Source organism: Pseudopipra pipra, chromosome 7 (assembly GCF_036250125.1).
Source record: "Pseudopipra pipra isolate bDixPip1 chromosome 7, bDixPip1.hap1, whole genome shotgun sequence".
Taxonomy (NCBI): Eukaryota; Metazoa; Chordata; class Aves; order Passeriformes; family Pipridae; genus Pseudopipra; species Pseudopipra pipra.
Window position 1 is genome coordinate 2,829,277 of NC_087555.1, and position 16,019 is coordinate 2,845,295.

General features: G+C 45.1%; 1 protein-coding gene across 3 annotated transcripts in view; it reads left to right on the top strand.

Annotated features, from left to right (window-relative positions):
• The first annotated feature begins 1,287 nt into the window (after positions 1-1,287).
• Positions 1,288-16,019, top strand: part of TRAF3IP1 (TRAF3 interacting protein 1) — a 29,957-nt gene continuing 15,225 nt past the window's right edge. Inside the window, exons 1-7 of one of the 3 annotated variants that reach the window (XM_064660218.1) lie at positions 1,288-1,514; positions 2,310-2,378; positions 3,867-4,028; positions 5,199-5,339; positions 5,449-5,892; positions 7,857-7,934; positions 13,237-13,312. In XM_064660218.1, the coding sequence (XP_064516288.1) occupies positions 1,392-1,514; positions 2,310-2,378; positions 3,867-4,028; positions 5,199-5,339; positions 5,449-5,892; positions 7,857-7,934; positions 13,237-13,312 (1,093 nt within the window). In that variant the 5' untranslated portion in view covers positions 1,288-1,391. The remainder of the gene's footprint in view (positions 1,515-2,309; positions 2,379-3,866; positions 4,029-5,198; positions 5,340-5,448; positions 5,893-7,856; positions 7,935-13,236; positions 13,313-16,019) is intronic. The other 2 variants (XM_064660216.1, XM_064660217.1) reach the window with 2 other exon arrangements.

Genomic DNA, 16,019 nt, shown 5'->3' on the forward strand with positions numbered 1-16,019 from the left:
GTTGCTTTGTCTCTGGATGTCTCACTGGGAATGGCACAAATTGGTGTTTAACACTGGAGGGGCCACAGCCTTAATTAGCTTTAATTTTCCAATCTGCTCCTAAACCCATCTCTGTTTGAGGTATTCCCGATCCAGGTGGGATTGCGCTGTGCAAAGACCCGGGTTTAGCTGGAGAATTGGGATTTGGATGCAAGTTTAAAGTTATTTTAGTGTGTTTTTTCCCCATTTTCAGAAGCACAGTCTGGTGTTTACTGGAAAGGGAATGGGCTGACCCTTTATTTCTGCTTGAATTATACAGCAAAGGTTTTAATAATCTTAATACAGACTCCAATTACTAAATTAATGACTTTCTAACTCTTTCCTCTCTCTCATAGGGGATTTTAATGCTGTCTGCAAGTCCCCGACAGGAGGGTGAATCCAGGTGGGGTCGGGCTCTGCTCCCAGGGAACAAGGGACAGGATGAGAGGAAACAGCCTCAAGCTGTGCCAGGGGAGGTTTGATTTGGATATTATGGAAGATATCCAGCCTGGGCTATGCCGTGTCTCTCAGCAGCCCCAGAATCCCAGACTGGTTTGGATGGGAAGGGACCTCAAAGCTCATCCCATTCCAACCCCCTGCCATGGGCAGGGACACCTTCCACCATCCCAGGTTGCTCCAAGCCCCGTCCAACCTGGCCTTGGACACTTCCAGGGATCCAGGGGCAGCCACAGCTGCTCTGGGAATTCCATCCCAGCCCCTCCCCACCCTCCCAGCCAGGAATTCCTTCCCAATATCCCATCTATCCCTGCCCTCTGGCAGTGGGAAGCCATTCGTCCTTGTCCTGTCCCTCCATCCCTTGTCCCCAGTCCCTCTCCAGCTCTCCTGGAGCCACTTTAGGCCCTGCAAGGGGCTCTCAGGTCTCCCCAGAGCCTTCTCTTCTCCAGGCTGGACAATCTCAGCTCTCCCAGACTGGCTTCATGGCACAGGGGCTCCAGTCCCCGGAGCGAGTCCAGAGGAGGCACCAGGATGCTCCAGCATCTCCCTGTCCTTCCAGTGCTGGCTCGCCCCAACAGGACCGTGGAAACAGCCCTTCAGCGATAAAGCCAAACAGCGTCACCGCAGTAAAACCCCCAACTTTTCCGGCTCTTATCCGCCGCCCTCTGCCATAGCGTTCATTTAATCGCTGCTTATTCCGCTGAGGGGCGGCTTTGGGGCCGATTCCAGGTTTTTTCCCCTCGGGGTGCGGTTGCTATGGCCGCGCTGTCCCTTAGCAACGCGCGGCGCGCATGCGCAGCGCGGGGCACGCCGGGAGCGCGGCCGGGCCGCTGCCGGTGCATTCCCGGTGGGATTGCTGCTGGATCCCCCTGGCATGAGCGCCGGCTGAGCGCTGGGGGGGGCCGGGGGCCGCCGCCATGAACGAGGCGGTGGCGCGGCGGACGCGGGAGAGCCTGGGGCAGGTGATCCGCAAGCCGCCGCTGACGGACGCGCTGCTGAACAAGCCGCCGTTCCGGTACCTGCACGACCTCATCTCCGAGGTGGGACCGGGAACCCCCGGGCACCGCCAGCGACACCCCCGGGCTGGGGACACGCACAGGGCACGGCCGGAGGGCCGAGGGCATCGCGGGAGCTGGGGCGGAGGAGGCGCTGGGAAAAGGGGTTCGCGCGGGCAGAGAGCGGGGTTAGGTGGGATACTGGGAAGGAATTCTCCCCTGGGAGGGTGGGGAGGGGCTGGGATGGAATTCCCGGAGAAGCTGTGGCTGCCCCATCCCTGGAAGTGTCCAAGGCCAGGTTGGAGCAGCCTGGGCCAGTGGAAGGTGTCCCTGTCCGTGGCAGGGGGTGGGATGGGATGGGCTTTAAGGTCCTTCCAACCCAAACCCGTCTGTGATGATTCTGTGAATGAAGAAACCAAATCCTTCTAAAAACAGGAAAACATCTTTAGATTCCTGTAGATTCCTGCTCATAAATCCATTAGGAATTACCCATCTTTATCCACCTTGCTGGATCACACCCCATTCCTTAGAAATGTGTGGCTCTGGGATCACTGAAATGCCCTTGGTTGTTTGGCAGGAGCTTGAGGGAAAGATTTCCTTGGAGACAAAGGGTGAGAGCATCTGGTCACGTGGTCAGTTATGTCCATATCCCAAAGTTTAAAAGGGTCTGAAGCTTCAAATCTAATAAATGGTATTAAATGCCCCATGAATAAAGTGAAAAATAAGCAATACAGATTAAAATCAAGAGCTGTATTACTTACTTTTTATTACTTCCTAATTTATTACTTAAAGCAGAGGCTTTCAGTGTTCTTAACCTACTCCTTCTCTTCTGTTTTTTAGGTAATCAGGGTGACAGGTTTTCTGAAAGGACTTTACACCGATTTTGAGCTGAAGTCAGACAATGTTAAGGTGGGTCTGAGACTTCCTTACTTCCTTAACTTTAAAATGAGTGTTCTTTGAAAGCTGCCACGAGGTTCTTTTGGCCTTTTCTGTGCTCTGCCTCAAGGATCTGTCTTTAGTTTTGCTGTGGAAGTTCCTGCCTGTGGGTTTTTTTCTGCACTGCATGGGGTGAGCAGCTATAGATTGATTTGTGGCTGTGACACTTTGCTGGGTGCAAAGAACTATTTTTATACCTATTTCAAACCACTGAGGGGTAATCTCTGCCCAGATCCACTTTTCCCAGTTATTATTGTATGAGAAAAAAATCATTCTGTGGCAAGGGATTGATAATAAATAACTGATCAATAATGAGGGATAAATTGATAAGAAATCTCAATGCTTAGAAATCCACAGGCAGGTTTAAAGAGTCCTGTGGTCTCTCAGTGGAGCCTGTGGCTTTATTGCTTTATATATTTGTGTCTATGCACACACATATATATGGTGCATAAATATATCCATGGAATATTCCTGTTTAGTATCCCAGGACTTGCTGAGGCATTTCTGTAGGAGCTGCATTCCACAGTAGCTTTATTGCAGTATAAAAATGGCTCATTACTGAGAGAGGAGGTGAATATTATCCCTGAAAACTGCTTTTCTTAAGTACAAGGGGGACTTTAATGTGTATTTGCTGCTTTCTGCTTGGCTCTTGGCTGAGCTCCCTGAGTTCTCCAACTCCCAGGTTGATTTGTTATTGCTGGTTCCTGGCAAAATGCAAATATTGGATATCAAGCTTGATCTTGTAATTTTTTATATCATCTTATAAATATTTTGTATATATATAATCTATATTTATATCTATATTTATTTATATTTATGTTTTATTATATTTATATACATATCAATTTCTGTCACTTGAAATAAGGGAAATACCTTAAATCCACCCAATAAAAAACACTCAGCACTGTTTCAGATATCTCTTTCTGTCTTGATACACTTTGATTTCCTGCTGCAGTTGGGAGCTGTAGATTTCTCCCTGGTCCATTAGGATTTCTTACATGGACAGAACACACAGATAACTCCTGGAAATGATGAGGATGGAGGAGGAAAGTTTGGGTCTTTATTTGAAAACATGTTTGGTTTAGAATAATGTCTTGTCTCCTTCCATAAATTATTAGATTTCAGGAAGGATGGATGACTATTTAATAGGAGGTTGCAGCATTTCTTTCCCTTCCTTTTTATTTCTGAAGGGGGGGAGCATTTTGTTACATTTTATTAAATAAACCCCTGTTTTCTCCCCACTGCATTTTCTCCTTCACACCAGCATTTCATTCTCTGGGCCAGAAACCCTCCAGTAAAGTTTTAATTTGTTTATTTGGTGTGTTAGTGTTTTACTTCTGCTCTTCCATGACCACTGGAAGACGTCGTGTCCGTCGAAGGGCGAGTCGTGAAGTGTAATTCTGAACCCCAAGCACGTCTAATTGTGGAGCTCAAAATATCTCTGACTTGCTCTTTTGCCAGGATAAAGATTCCAAAATCCACTTCCTTCAGAAGGCCATCGATGTGGTGGTGCTGGTGACAGGGGAGCCCCTGGCAGTGAGGCCGGTGCGTGTCGTGGCTGGACACGAGCCCGAGAAAACCAACGAGTTCCTTCAGGCCATTGGCAGGTGTTGTTTGAACAAGGTGGGACTGCCTTTTGTACACACAGGGAGGCTGGAGCAGTTGCTTTGATATTTATTGGTGGCCCAGGGGATCCAGGGGATCTCTCAGTCAAACCTCTTAATTCTGGAATGAAAGTCATTTTTCCACCGGGCCTTTTTTGAATATGGAAACGCAGCAAAGGAGATATTTGATAAGTGGTTGAAAACAACTGCAGGGGCAGCTCTTACACTGAATTATTACATTTTTACATGTTATTTCTGTTGTTACGTTCTTAAAATAATTCTTATATTAAAAGCGACAGGGATTCTTTGCTTAGAAGCGTTACAGAGATTTTTGAAATACAAAGATATTTCAAAAAACCTTTCAAAAATACCCTTCAAAACAGAGGTGTTTCGGAACCCCTTGAACTAATGAGTGTGAAGAAATTGTGTCTGTTTAACAATGAAATATTAGAGTGTTTACGGGCTGCCTGGGAGTTTGCTTTGCATTATCTTTGCTAATAATTGAAATTATTTTGTTTTAATTGGCTGTGTTAATTCCTTATGAATCACTTGAGATCAGGGAAGGGGAATGTTGATAAATATATGCATTTGTAAACCAGGAAAGAATCAGGAGTCAACCTCAGTGTAGTGATTGCAAAGCTGTTCCTGTTTCAGGAAGGAAAATTCCCTGGAAATGGGATGGGTTTTTTTTGGTTGCTGCTGATGGAACAAGTATTGGGTGACAGTGGAGTGGCCTGAGAGTGAATGCAGATCCAACCAACATTGTGTGATTTTAAGAATATTTAACCAATCTGACAGTCCTGGTATAATCATTTGACAGGTTTTTCATCATTTTGAAATATATTTAAGCAGTTGCAATGAGAATTGTAATACACTAAAAAAACCCCACCACCAATTTCTATAGTTCTGGTTCATTTAATCAAATTATAACAAGAATTAATTAATTAGGATCTTAAAGGGAGGTGTTTGATATAAAAGAGCTCCTGGGAAAGAATTCAGTGGTCTCAGAGGCCTTTTCTCTGATTCTGTGAAGGAGAAAAAAAAAAGAGCTTTATTTATAACAACAACAGCAGCAAACCCTGAAGAAAACCCCAACCCCCAGGTCATGCTGATCACAGAGTTAGGAAAAAAAGGAGACATTTCCTAAAAGAATTTCCTCATTTACCTGATGTTTTTCTGTTCCTTGCAGCTCTCCAGTGATGCTGCTGTAAAAAGGGTCTTAGCTGGGGAAAGAGCTGATCCTAAAGGGAAACCTCCATCCTCCAAACCTCGAGAGAAAGAAAGCAGAGAGTCCAAACCAGAAGAACCAAAAAGCCATAGGGATAAAGAGGTAGAATTTGCATTTTTTTGGAGGGTATTATTTATTTGGCTGTTTTTTTGTCTGTGTAAAGTCACTGAGTGCTACCGGAATTAATTTGGAGTGTTGACTTTCTTTTTAGAGCAGAAGGGACCCTGAAATCAAAGACAGAAGCTCAAGCAGAGACAGCAAACCCAAAGAGAGCAGAGAAAGAGAAAAGGAGGGTGAGAAACAGAAGGATAATAAAGAGAGGCACAAAGAACCAGAACATGAGACCTCAAGGGAAGGAGAAAAACGAGAAAGGGAAAGAAGCAAAAAACCAACCAAGCAAGGAAGAGAACCCGAAAAAAGCAAAGGAAAAGGAGACACAGAAGATGATCTGGAGCGTGAGAAAGGACAGGAAAAAGAGAAAAAACATGAAGGAGGAAGAGAAAAGGACAGAGTGAAAGGAAGAGGCAAAGAGAAGGGCAGGGACAGGGAAGGAGAGAAGGACAGAGAGAGAGGAAGAGATCGGGACAGACGCGGGGACAAGGAAAAGGATGAGGAGCATCTCTGGGAACGTGGGAAGGAGAAAGCAGAGAGAAAGGTAACGGGGATGTCACTGCAGAGGAGAACTGTGCCCATGCTGTGGTTGTTCCAGTGACCTCCCATGGCTGTGTTTCTGCTCCTTTAGCAATTCAATCCTCCCTTCAGCAGCAGTTCCTCTCCTGAGGGGAAGGTTCTGGGGTGGAGTCTGCGACTCTGGTGGAGCTGCACTTCTGTATTAATTTTTTCTGGCATTCTAGATTAAGCTGCTTGGCTTTTTGGTTTTTTATTTTGTTGTTGTTGTCGTTGGTTTTTTGATTTTGTTGTTATTGTTGTTGTTTTTGGGGTTTGGGGGGTTTTTTTTGTTTTGTTTGTTTGTTTTAGGGGGTTTTTGGTGTGTGTTTTTTGGTTTTGTTTTTTGTTGTTATTTTTGTTTGTTTGTTTGTTTGTTTTAATTGGAAGAACTGCTGGGAAGCCCATCTGGATTCTTGTGGGCATGACTTCAACACCATCCCATTCCACCCCCTGCTATGGGCAGGGACACCTTCCACCATCCCAGGTTGCTCCAAGCCCCGTCCAACCTGGCCTTGGACACTTCCAGGGATCCAGGGGCAGCCACAGCTTCTCTGGGCAACCTGTGCCAGGGCCTCACCACCCTCCCAGCCAAGAATTCCTTCCCAATATCCCATCTAACCCTTCCCTCCTGGGCAGCCATTGCCCCTTGTCCTGTCCCTCCATCCCTTGTCCCAAGTCCCTCTCCAGCTCTCTTGGTGTCCCTTTAGGCACTGGAAGGGGCTCTAAGGTCTCCCTGGGGTCTTCTTTTCCCCACCCCGAGCTCTCTCAGCCTGTCAGGAGGTTGGAAGGAGATGGTCTCTGAGGTCCCTCCCAGCCCAAACCATTCTGGGATTCTGCTGAGCTTCAGTTTAGGTACTTTAATTTAGGTATTTTTTGTCCTTTTCTGCCTTTTTCATTTGTGTTCCAGTAGCCTCTTGCTGTGGTGTTCCAGGTGAGCACAGATCCATTAGAAGAGTCATTTAGAAGAGATGACAGGAATGAGAGAATCCCAGAGTGGTTTGGGTTGGGAGGGACCTTAAAGCTCATCCCATCCCACCCCCTGCCATGGGCAGGGACACCTTCCACTAGCCCAGGTTGCTCCAAGCCCCGTCCAGCCTGGCCTTGGAGACTTCCAGGGATGGGGCAGCCACAGCTTCTCTGGGAATTCCATCCCAGCCCCTCCCCACCCTCCCAGGGGAGAATTCCTTCCCAATATCCCATCTAACCCTGCCCTGTGGCAGTGGGAAGCCATTCCCCCTTGTCCTGTCTCTCCATCCCTTGTCCCCAGTCCCCCTCCAGCTCTTGGAGCCCCTTTAGGCCCTGGAAGGAGCTCTCAGGTCTCCCTGGAGCCTTCTCTTCTCCAGCCCCAGCTCTCCCAGCCTGGCTCCAGAGGATCTCTCTTTTGTTTGCAGTGACTACAAGTTGGGTGCCAGCGTGGGAATCTGCATAGAACCTCTTCAAAAAGAAGAGAATTTGGGGATGGGGCAGCCACAGCTTCTCTGAGAATTCCATCCCAGCCCCTCCCCACCCTCCCAGGGGAGAATTCCTTCCCAGTATCCCACCTAACCCTGCCCTGTGGCAGTGGGAAGCCATTCCCCCTTGTCCTGTCCCTCCATCCCTTGTCCCAAGTCCCTCTCCCTCTTTCTTGTCAACCCCTTCAGGTCCTGGAAGGCCTCAGTGTGGAGTCAGTTGGAACAAGATGAGCTTTCAGGTCCCTTCCAACCCAGACCATTCTGGGATTCCCTGATTCTAAATCCTAAACTGTCTTTAAGAACCATCTCTTCATTGCCTTTTGTTTTGTTGTTCTTCTTATCTTCCCCTTCTCCTCTAAATAATTCCTGTTCCCCTCTTCTGCTCTCTTCATGGCAGAAATTTGGGATTGATGGACATGAAAGATGCTTCTGTTCGGAGGGAGCTTAATTTGGGTGAATCTCAGCCCATTGAATCTAAACCAGCTCATTCCTTTTACAGCCCACAGATCCTGAGGAATCCACACTTAGGAAAACACCGAGGCCAACTAAAGACAGCCAGTGCCAGCCAGATAATGAGGTTAGTAGTGGGAAATACAGGAATGTTGGAAGTGTTGCACTTTAGAATGATTTGGGAGTCTCCTTGGAAAGATTTTGATTAAAAAGTAGGTAGATAACAAGTTTTAGGGCTGTAAACTACACAGAACAGATGCTTGTCTGGTTGGTTGGTTGGTTATTTATTTATTAAGAATTTCTCTGAGCTTGAATCAAAAAAAAAAAAAATCCACTCAATTTATTTCATTTTCCAGATTTTATTCCTGGGTGCTGATATGTTGGGTACTCCAGGAAAAATACTGGTTTATTCCAAGTTCACAGAATTCCAGAATGGCTTGGGTTGGGAGGGACCTTAAAGCTCATCTCCTCCCAACCCCCTGCCCTGGGGTTTCTCCTTGTTCCTCAGGATCTTCCCTGGAAAACTGTTGGGTTTTTTCATTTATTGTCATGCTTTAACAGGAGCTACTGTTTTGGAAAGAAAAGAACCCCTCTGTTGTTTCAGGGCCCCTGTTGTGTAGCTGGATGATGGTGGGAGCAGCTCGGGGAGCGCCTCGGAACAGGAGCTGTTCTTTGGGATACCTCTGTGTCTCCAGCTGCTGCTTCCCGGGGACATGAGGCCATGTGGGGAGTTAGGGAGCCAGATGGCTTCATATTTAGACAGTGAGACTTCAGGGAATTAAGCTGAAGCAGCTCAGCCTAAGGAAAAAGAGAGGCAGGACCCCCAGTCTTGCAGGAGTCTTGGCCCGCTGACATCACTGTGTCTTCCACACGGGGTGAGCTCTTCCTGGACTGAAATCCAGGCAAACTTTTTAAGTTGCTGGCACTTGGAGGCAGAGCTTATAAAAGAAGGGTTTTTTTTAGCCCCAAGCAAATATTCCTGGCCAAGTTAAACTTCCTGCAGATTGGGGCTCTAATGGAAATTCTGAGCCTCGTCCCAAGCTCTCGTTGTGCTCTTGGGCACCACAATCCTACACGGGGGCAGGCAAGTTTCATTTCCCTTCTTAAGTGCTTTTGGGAGGGATTCCAAGGCTTGGAAGTGGATTTTATTCCCTGAGATCTAGAGGACATTCTTGCCCCTGTTTGCTTGTGTAAGAGCAGAGGCTGCTGATTTGTTGTTATTTAGGTGATGAAAACACACCCTTTAAACCAGCGCAGGACAAAAGGTTCCTCATCTTTAAGGCTGTGGAAGAGGAAAATGAGATTAAAATGTGCCCAGTGAATTTTTCGAGCTGTGATAGTTGCACAGAGTGAAACAGAGGAAATTCCAGCTTGAAATAATTAGAATCCACAGCAAGGTAATGCCTTTATTTCCAGGGATTTGCCCTCTTTTCACCACTGTAGCTCCATTGAAGTGACGTGGCAGTGAAACAAATGAATTCAAAGGAAGGCAAACAAGTTCCCCCTGTGCACATGGCAAATATTGACTCGGATTTTGCAGTCTCTGCTGCAGAATTAATAAATCCTCAGCATCAATCATCAGCTATGTTTTATATATATGGTTATACCATATATGTATTAACTATAAGAGAAGTGAAACAATTGGAGGCAACCCCTCTTTTTTGCCCTGAGGACAAACCTTTTTACCTTTTCTCTGCGTTTCCTTTAGAAAACAAATCAGTTCAGCTTTTTATAATTCATATTCTACATGTACAGCAAAGCCTTCAAAGTTTAGCTCCTGGCTTTGCTCCTATAAAATTAAGGATCTCTAATGTGTATTCGTGCAAGTCTTAATTCCTCTTGTTGCTAATTATCCAAGCTTTAAAATCTACGTAAATTTTGACAGGTTGACTTTATTATTTTTTTTAATTTCAGTGTATTTTTCTGTCACTAAAGCAACTCTGTGTGTTGTGCAATAGTCATCCCATGGGTATCTCTAATTTTCTGGAGCTAGAAGAAAGCAAGGATAAGCAGGAATTAAGAGACATTTGGGCAACACATGGCAATCAGAAGCTGCCTGAAGGCTGGCTCTTGCATTCCACAGTTTGGGATCAGGGTTGGGTTGTTCTGTTCTCTCTCAGTCCACCTCAGGTAAAAAAAAGAATCATATTTAAAATGGCTTTTGTTTGACCTTCTAAATAATGGGGATCACTTTATCTTTGCACAGAAGGTGCTGGAGGTCATGGAGCACATGGTGCTGTTGGGCTGGAAGTGGAACAGAACAGGTTTGTCATTTGTCCCTGGGGCCAAACACCTTGGAAAAGGCTCCTCCATGTTTCCTGTGGCTGCTGAAACTCTTGGCTAAAGCTTTGTGTAATATCCTGTCACTTTTGGCCACTTGGAAAATGAGTTTTGTTGATGCCCTGCAAAGCACAGTGCTCTGGAAATGGTCCCTTGAATCAGATCTGACCAACTTCTCTTTCTGTCGGAGCTTAATTGGATGTTATAACAAACTATGGAACCAAAAAAAGCCAGCAGAGAGAATCATTCCATGGAAATCTGCTGGGAATGACCCCCTCTTTTTGGTGTCAGTGTGTTAGAAAGCCATCATTTCAACTTAGGCTTCAAAAAGAGGAATTTTCCTAATCTTTCTGTGTTTGCAAAGCGTTCGTGTGCAGATGAACATCATCTTGTGAGGCTTCACAAGTGATAACTGATTGATGTTCTCCTGCTAAGTCTCCTCCCCACAGCACTTCAGTGGGCCTTAGCAAGTGAAGATCTCCCTTTATGTATGTTTAATTTATATAATATTATCCTTGCACACGTTATTTATGGTAGAAATGCAAATACACCTCCTGGCCCTGTGGATCTAAGTAGAAAAAAAAAGTATTTTTGAGGGCTGGTTGAATTAAATTTCGGTTCACACACTTAATTCTTATTTTTTTTATTTGTTTATTCTTAATTATTATTATCTACCTATCAGTGGATCTGATGAATTGGAGGGGGGAATTATCTAATGAGTTCTGAAACATCAGAAAAACTTGTTTTCTTACATTTTAAAGTGAAATTCAACCTATTTAAAGGTTAATAATGAGGCCAGAGCAGCAGAATGGATGGTTTGCTGGATCCTCTCCATAATCACTCAAAAATGGGAAGCATCCATCCATCAAGAATTCCATAGAATGTGTTTTTTCCAGGATGGAGTGTAAGATTTCCCTTTAATGGCTCCAGTGGCTGCTTTTCAAAGCCTGTGAATCCCTAAGAAGGGGAATGACCTCTTTTCTCTCCCTTTGGAAAGCCCCAAATCATAAATATTGTGGGATTTTGGAGGGTTTTTTTGAGGAAATATCAGCTTTTACCCTGCACCTGCTGCCAGTGGCTCTGCAAAACCAGTATTTGTAGCCCCTGCCTGACATCAGTAAACTAAATCCACTTTTCCAGAAGCCTCAGAGCCTCTTCCCAGCTCCCTGTGCTAATAATGACATCACCCAGGAGCTGCTGGAGCTGGAATGTGCCAGATGGGCTTCACTTTCCCTCCTTGCAAAGGCTTGGGGTTGGGAAAGTAATTAAAGATGATGAAGATGAACCACTTCAGTGTTAGCTGAGGGAATTCTGTCTGGTTTTCCTTGTATTTCCTCAAGAGGAGGAACCTTCTCTTGGAAGGTGGCAGGGGGTGGAATGAGATGAGCTTGAAAGTCCTTTCCAACCCAGAGCATCTTGTCGTGTCCTTATCCATTATGCCATGGATGGGCCATTGTCCTGTGTGCAAGATATTCTGGAAAATTAATGGTGGGATTTGACAGTTTTCTCCTGCAGGTCGGTGGAACATCCAGGATTAACGTTGGCATAACTCTGGAAGAATTTGTAACCCTCATTTTTAGGTCAAACACATGGACACTGAACGTTGGACAGGATGATCTTGGAGGTCTTTTCCAGCCTTAAGGGTTGTGATTATCAGCAGGGCTGGAATAAATCTTGGATGCAAACTTCAGGGACTATTGGTTCACAGAAACTCCCCAGAAAAAGCACCTGAGGAAGGAAATCCTGTGAGGTGCTACACATATTTCAGGATTTTGGATAGGGGGCAGAGATTATTGGGATAGAAAGCCCGGAAACGTAAAGTGGAATTCTACAAATCACCTGGAACTTCACCTTGGTGCGTTCTGAGGTCGTTTCTTCCTTTGCTAAAGAAATCAGGGAGTTAGGGATAAGGGCAGGGAAGTTGTTGGAAGCATGAATCATGGAATCATAGAATCCCAGGGTGCTTTGAGTGGAAGGGACCTTAAAGACCACCTGGTTCCACCCCCTGCCATGGGCAGGGGCACCTTCCACTAGCCCAGGTTGCTCCAAGCCCCGTCCGTGTTGGAAACTTGTTGGAAGCTGGAAACTGGTTTATTGTGTGCAGTGAGGGCCAGATCCCACCACTGGCTCCATGCTCTGGTCCACATGGAAGCAGGATCCCCTGGTGGGAGCCAGGATGGGTGTAAGGGGATGGGCTGTCTCCTTCCCCCCCTGCTCCCATTCCCAGGATTTTCCTTGGGCTGGCAGGAACCCTCCTTTCCACCTTCTCTGGATTCCTTTGGCCCCAGCTGTGCCCCAGGCATAGCGAGTGGCAAATCCCCTGGGAATGCTGGCATCTCATCCCAAAGGAATTGCTGCTTTTGCACATCTTTTTCCCAGCTTGCAGCCTTTTGTCCTTTCCAAGGAGCATTGCCAGGTGCAGAAGGAATTGTCAATCAGGTGTTCCTGGATTGAGGCAGGGCCAGCTGCATCCAGGGAGATCAGGATCATTCCAGTGTGTGCTTCCCTTCTTTCATTTCCTGGCCTCTCTGCTTCCACACCAAGGTCAGGGTCCTCAGAAACATCCTGAAGTTTCCTCCAGTTTCATCTTTTCCCCTTGGGAACTCTCCCCCTCCCTCCTGGACCAGCTGCACCTTCGGATCATCCATTGTCTGCTGGACTTTCTGGCAGCACCCCCTTAGTTTGTCCAGGATCTTTATCCAAGGAAGTTGCCATTTGAGTGATAGACTGCGGAAGCCCAGTAGGACAATTGTTTAATCCTTGCTTCTGTTTTGGAATGAAATTTAAAAGACTTCCCGGCAGGTTACGAGGGGATTGGAAACATTTTACTCCTTTTAGGAGCCAAACATCAGATCCCAAGACCAGCAGTGGCATCACGGGCGCTCCACAACTTCCACAGGGTTGGGTACTCCTCATTCACATTTGGAAGTTGGTTTTACACTAAGGAAATCTGACCTGGGATGTATCCAGGAAAAAAACCTGCAGACTTTGAGGGAAACACACCCAAAACGTGTGGGTCAGTTCTGAAGAGAATATTTTCGATGCATAAGAAATACAGGTGAAAAAGCAACACGTGTAAGAAAATTTTAGATATAATTATAGGATTTTTAGATCTCCAGTTGTATAAATTTCTGGAATTTCTTTTCCAGAGTGAAAGTCCTGCAGGGATATCAAGGCAGCCTTCAAGTAAAGGATCGAGGCAACGCTCCAAACCTGGAGGAGAAGGTAACCAGAGGGAGGATATTATTATTTCTATTCAATGTGCTGGAGGGTTAGTGAATAGAAACAGCAGAAATACTGAAATATCCTTGTTTATTATTGTCAGACCTCGGTTTATACTCCCAGCCTGCATTTATGAATCCAAGAGGCAATTTTCCTGCCTGGATTTGGTCCAGAAAAAGTGAAATTGGGTTCAGTTTGCTCACATTTCTCGTGCAGGGATGAATTCTCTTCTCTTGGTAATTATTGTGTTCTCTCTAAATGGACTTTTTGACTTGTCTGCAACTGTTCCTGGCTTATTTAACATTTGTAAATTTAAAATTTGTAAAAGCACAGTGCTTTACTAAGGCTTAGGATATGTCATTTAAGGTTGTTTTAGAAGATGAAAGGGGTTTGTGAGGCAAAATGTGCTTTTCTGTATAAGAATCCTACAGCTGTGAACTCTAAATTTGTAACTTTATCACTGATGGATATTTGGGGAGAGTGCTCTTCCAAAATATACACAGGGAATCCAAACTTCACTTCTCTTCTGAATCATTCAGTCATTTGTCAAGGATCTGAAATCTCGCTCTTTGCTCTTTAGGAATTCTTGGGGTTAAAAATGAAAAGATAATATTTGTTAACAAAACCCCACCAAACAACCAACCAAATAGGCAAGGCCAGAGGTTGGACTTGATGATCTTGGAGGCCTTTTCCAACCTCAGTGCTTCTGGGATTCCCAGAGATGAACTTTTTGCCGGTGCAAAAAGGAATTTCCCGGGATGTTTGTTCCATATTCGTGTTCCACTTCCTGGGTTTCCTTGAGTTGAAAAGCCAGTTGGAGGAATTCAAGCCAAGCCAAAGCTTTGTGAGTGATTTCCATAGCTTGGGACACTTCAGATACTCCAGGTGGAACCTTGTGGTGGGAGTTGGAGCAGGGAAGATGAGCCGGGTATGGATTGTAGTGCCTTTGGGTGGAAACCTCTGGCTTTGTTCCCTGGAGCTGTTTAACAGCTGGGACAACCAGCAGGAACCATCTCACACCTGCAGTTTTGTCTCTCCAGACAAGCTTTCAGTGAAGTTTTTAATCTTCAGGTGGTTTGAACTGAGTTTAATGGACATTAAGCCAGGCTTTCCAAATAATCCAATTATTTATCTGTCGAGGTCCTTCGTTTCCACTGGTTATTTCGCCAGCTTTTGTATAGAAATATATTAAATATTTAATATATGGAACTAGATTGTCTTCCGAATATTCCAAGTGCTTAATAGTTACACATCAGGAAGAAAGGAATCCAAGCTTTGTGTGGGAAACCAAGAGGAAATGCCTGGAGAAACACAAGGATAAGGAATAAAACTGCCTGGTCCCCAGACCTCATTTCTACCGAATAAAATGAAGAAAGAAATCCATTTTAAATAAATGCCTTTCCCTCTCCCCCTACTTTTATTTCGGTGACCTGGTGGATTCTAATTTTCCTTCGGTGGTTGATGTTTTAGTTTTACCCCAGAAGTCCAGAAATCACTTTAATGTCTCTGTTCAGGAGATTAAATGCCCCCTGTTATTGATCCCTGTTGAAAAATAGCCAATTCTGGTTAAAAACTGGTGCTTTTCAGACTAAGGAAGATCTTCATCCCCTTCATCTGCCCATGTCACTGTTATTAATTAGTACAAAGAGCTGAGTGTTGCTGAATCTTCCCCAAGCCCCACATTTTCTTTGGGGTTTTGTTTTAGGTTTCCATGTCCAAAATACTGAAGGTCTCTCAGTCCTGATTTCAGGACAATGCACCTCAAATACCTTGGAAAAGCCCTGGCACTTTGGATCTGTGTTAATTTAGGAGCTTAATCCAAGTCGGTGCCGGGAAATTGAAATTATGACATCACATCTCAAGTGCTGGGAGGTTTTAATAGTTTTGCAGCTAAAAAATTACCATCTGGATTCCATGAAATAGAGTCTTATTTTATTCCTTAGTGATCCTTGGGTGATCCTATAACTTCTTTTATTTCCCAAGACTGGAGTCTTTGTTTTAGAGCCTGATCTGGCACAAAACTGCAGTGACCAGACACACACACTCCCCATTTATAGGATTGTCCCTTAAAATCAGAATCCACTTTTCCTGAATGATGAAATCCAGGCTTTGAGGTAGACAATTGAAAATCCTCCTCTTTTCCTGGGGCAGGACACTCAAAATTGGAGTTTGCCAGAGCCATTTTGGGGAATTACCCTTTTTTGGGGGAGCTGCAATAGGTAAGCAGAGCTCAGGATATTCCAGGGAGGAATCCAGAGGGTAGGAAAACCTTCTGGAGGCTGATGCTTCTTGCACAGTGGTAATGATGATCAGGACTTTCTATATTATCTAATATTCACTGGAAATCAAGGAGGGAATGTCTCTTCTCCAGTTAAAAATCAGATTTATACTGAATATTTCAGCTTTTTTCCACTGTGTCTTATTTTGCTTTTGTCACCAGCATCCCCCTGTAACTTAGGGAATTAAGTAAGGATAATTAGTAGTAATCAAATGCTCTTATTATTGTATTGTTTGGCCAGGCTAATAAATAATATCTGTAAATTGTTTTGAATGGAAGGAGTTGCCACAGATTTGCAGGAACATCAGGAGTTCCCTCAGTGCTCCCCTAGAAGAGCCTTTGTGCACTTGGGCTGTGATTTATTGCCACTGAGGGGGGTTTGTCACACTGGGATAGCCCTTAAGCCCTTTTTTCCTGGCTCTGTGGTTTCAT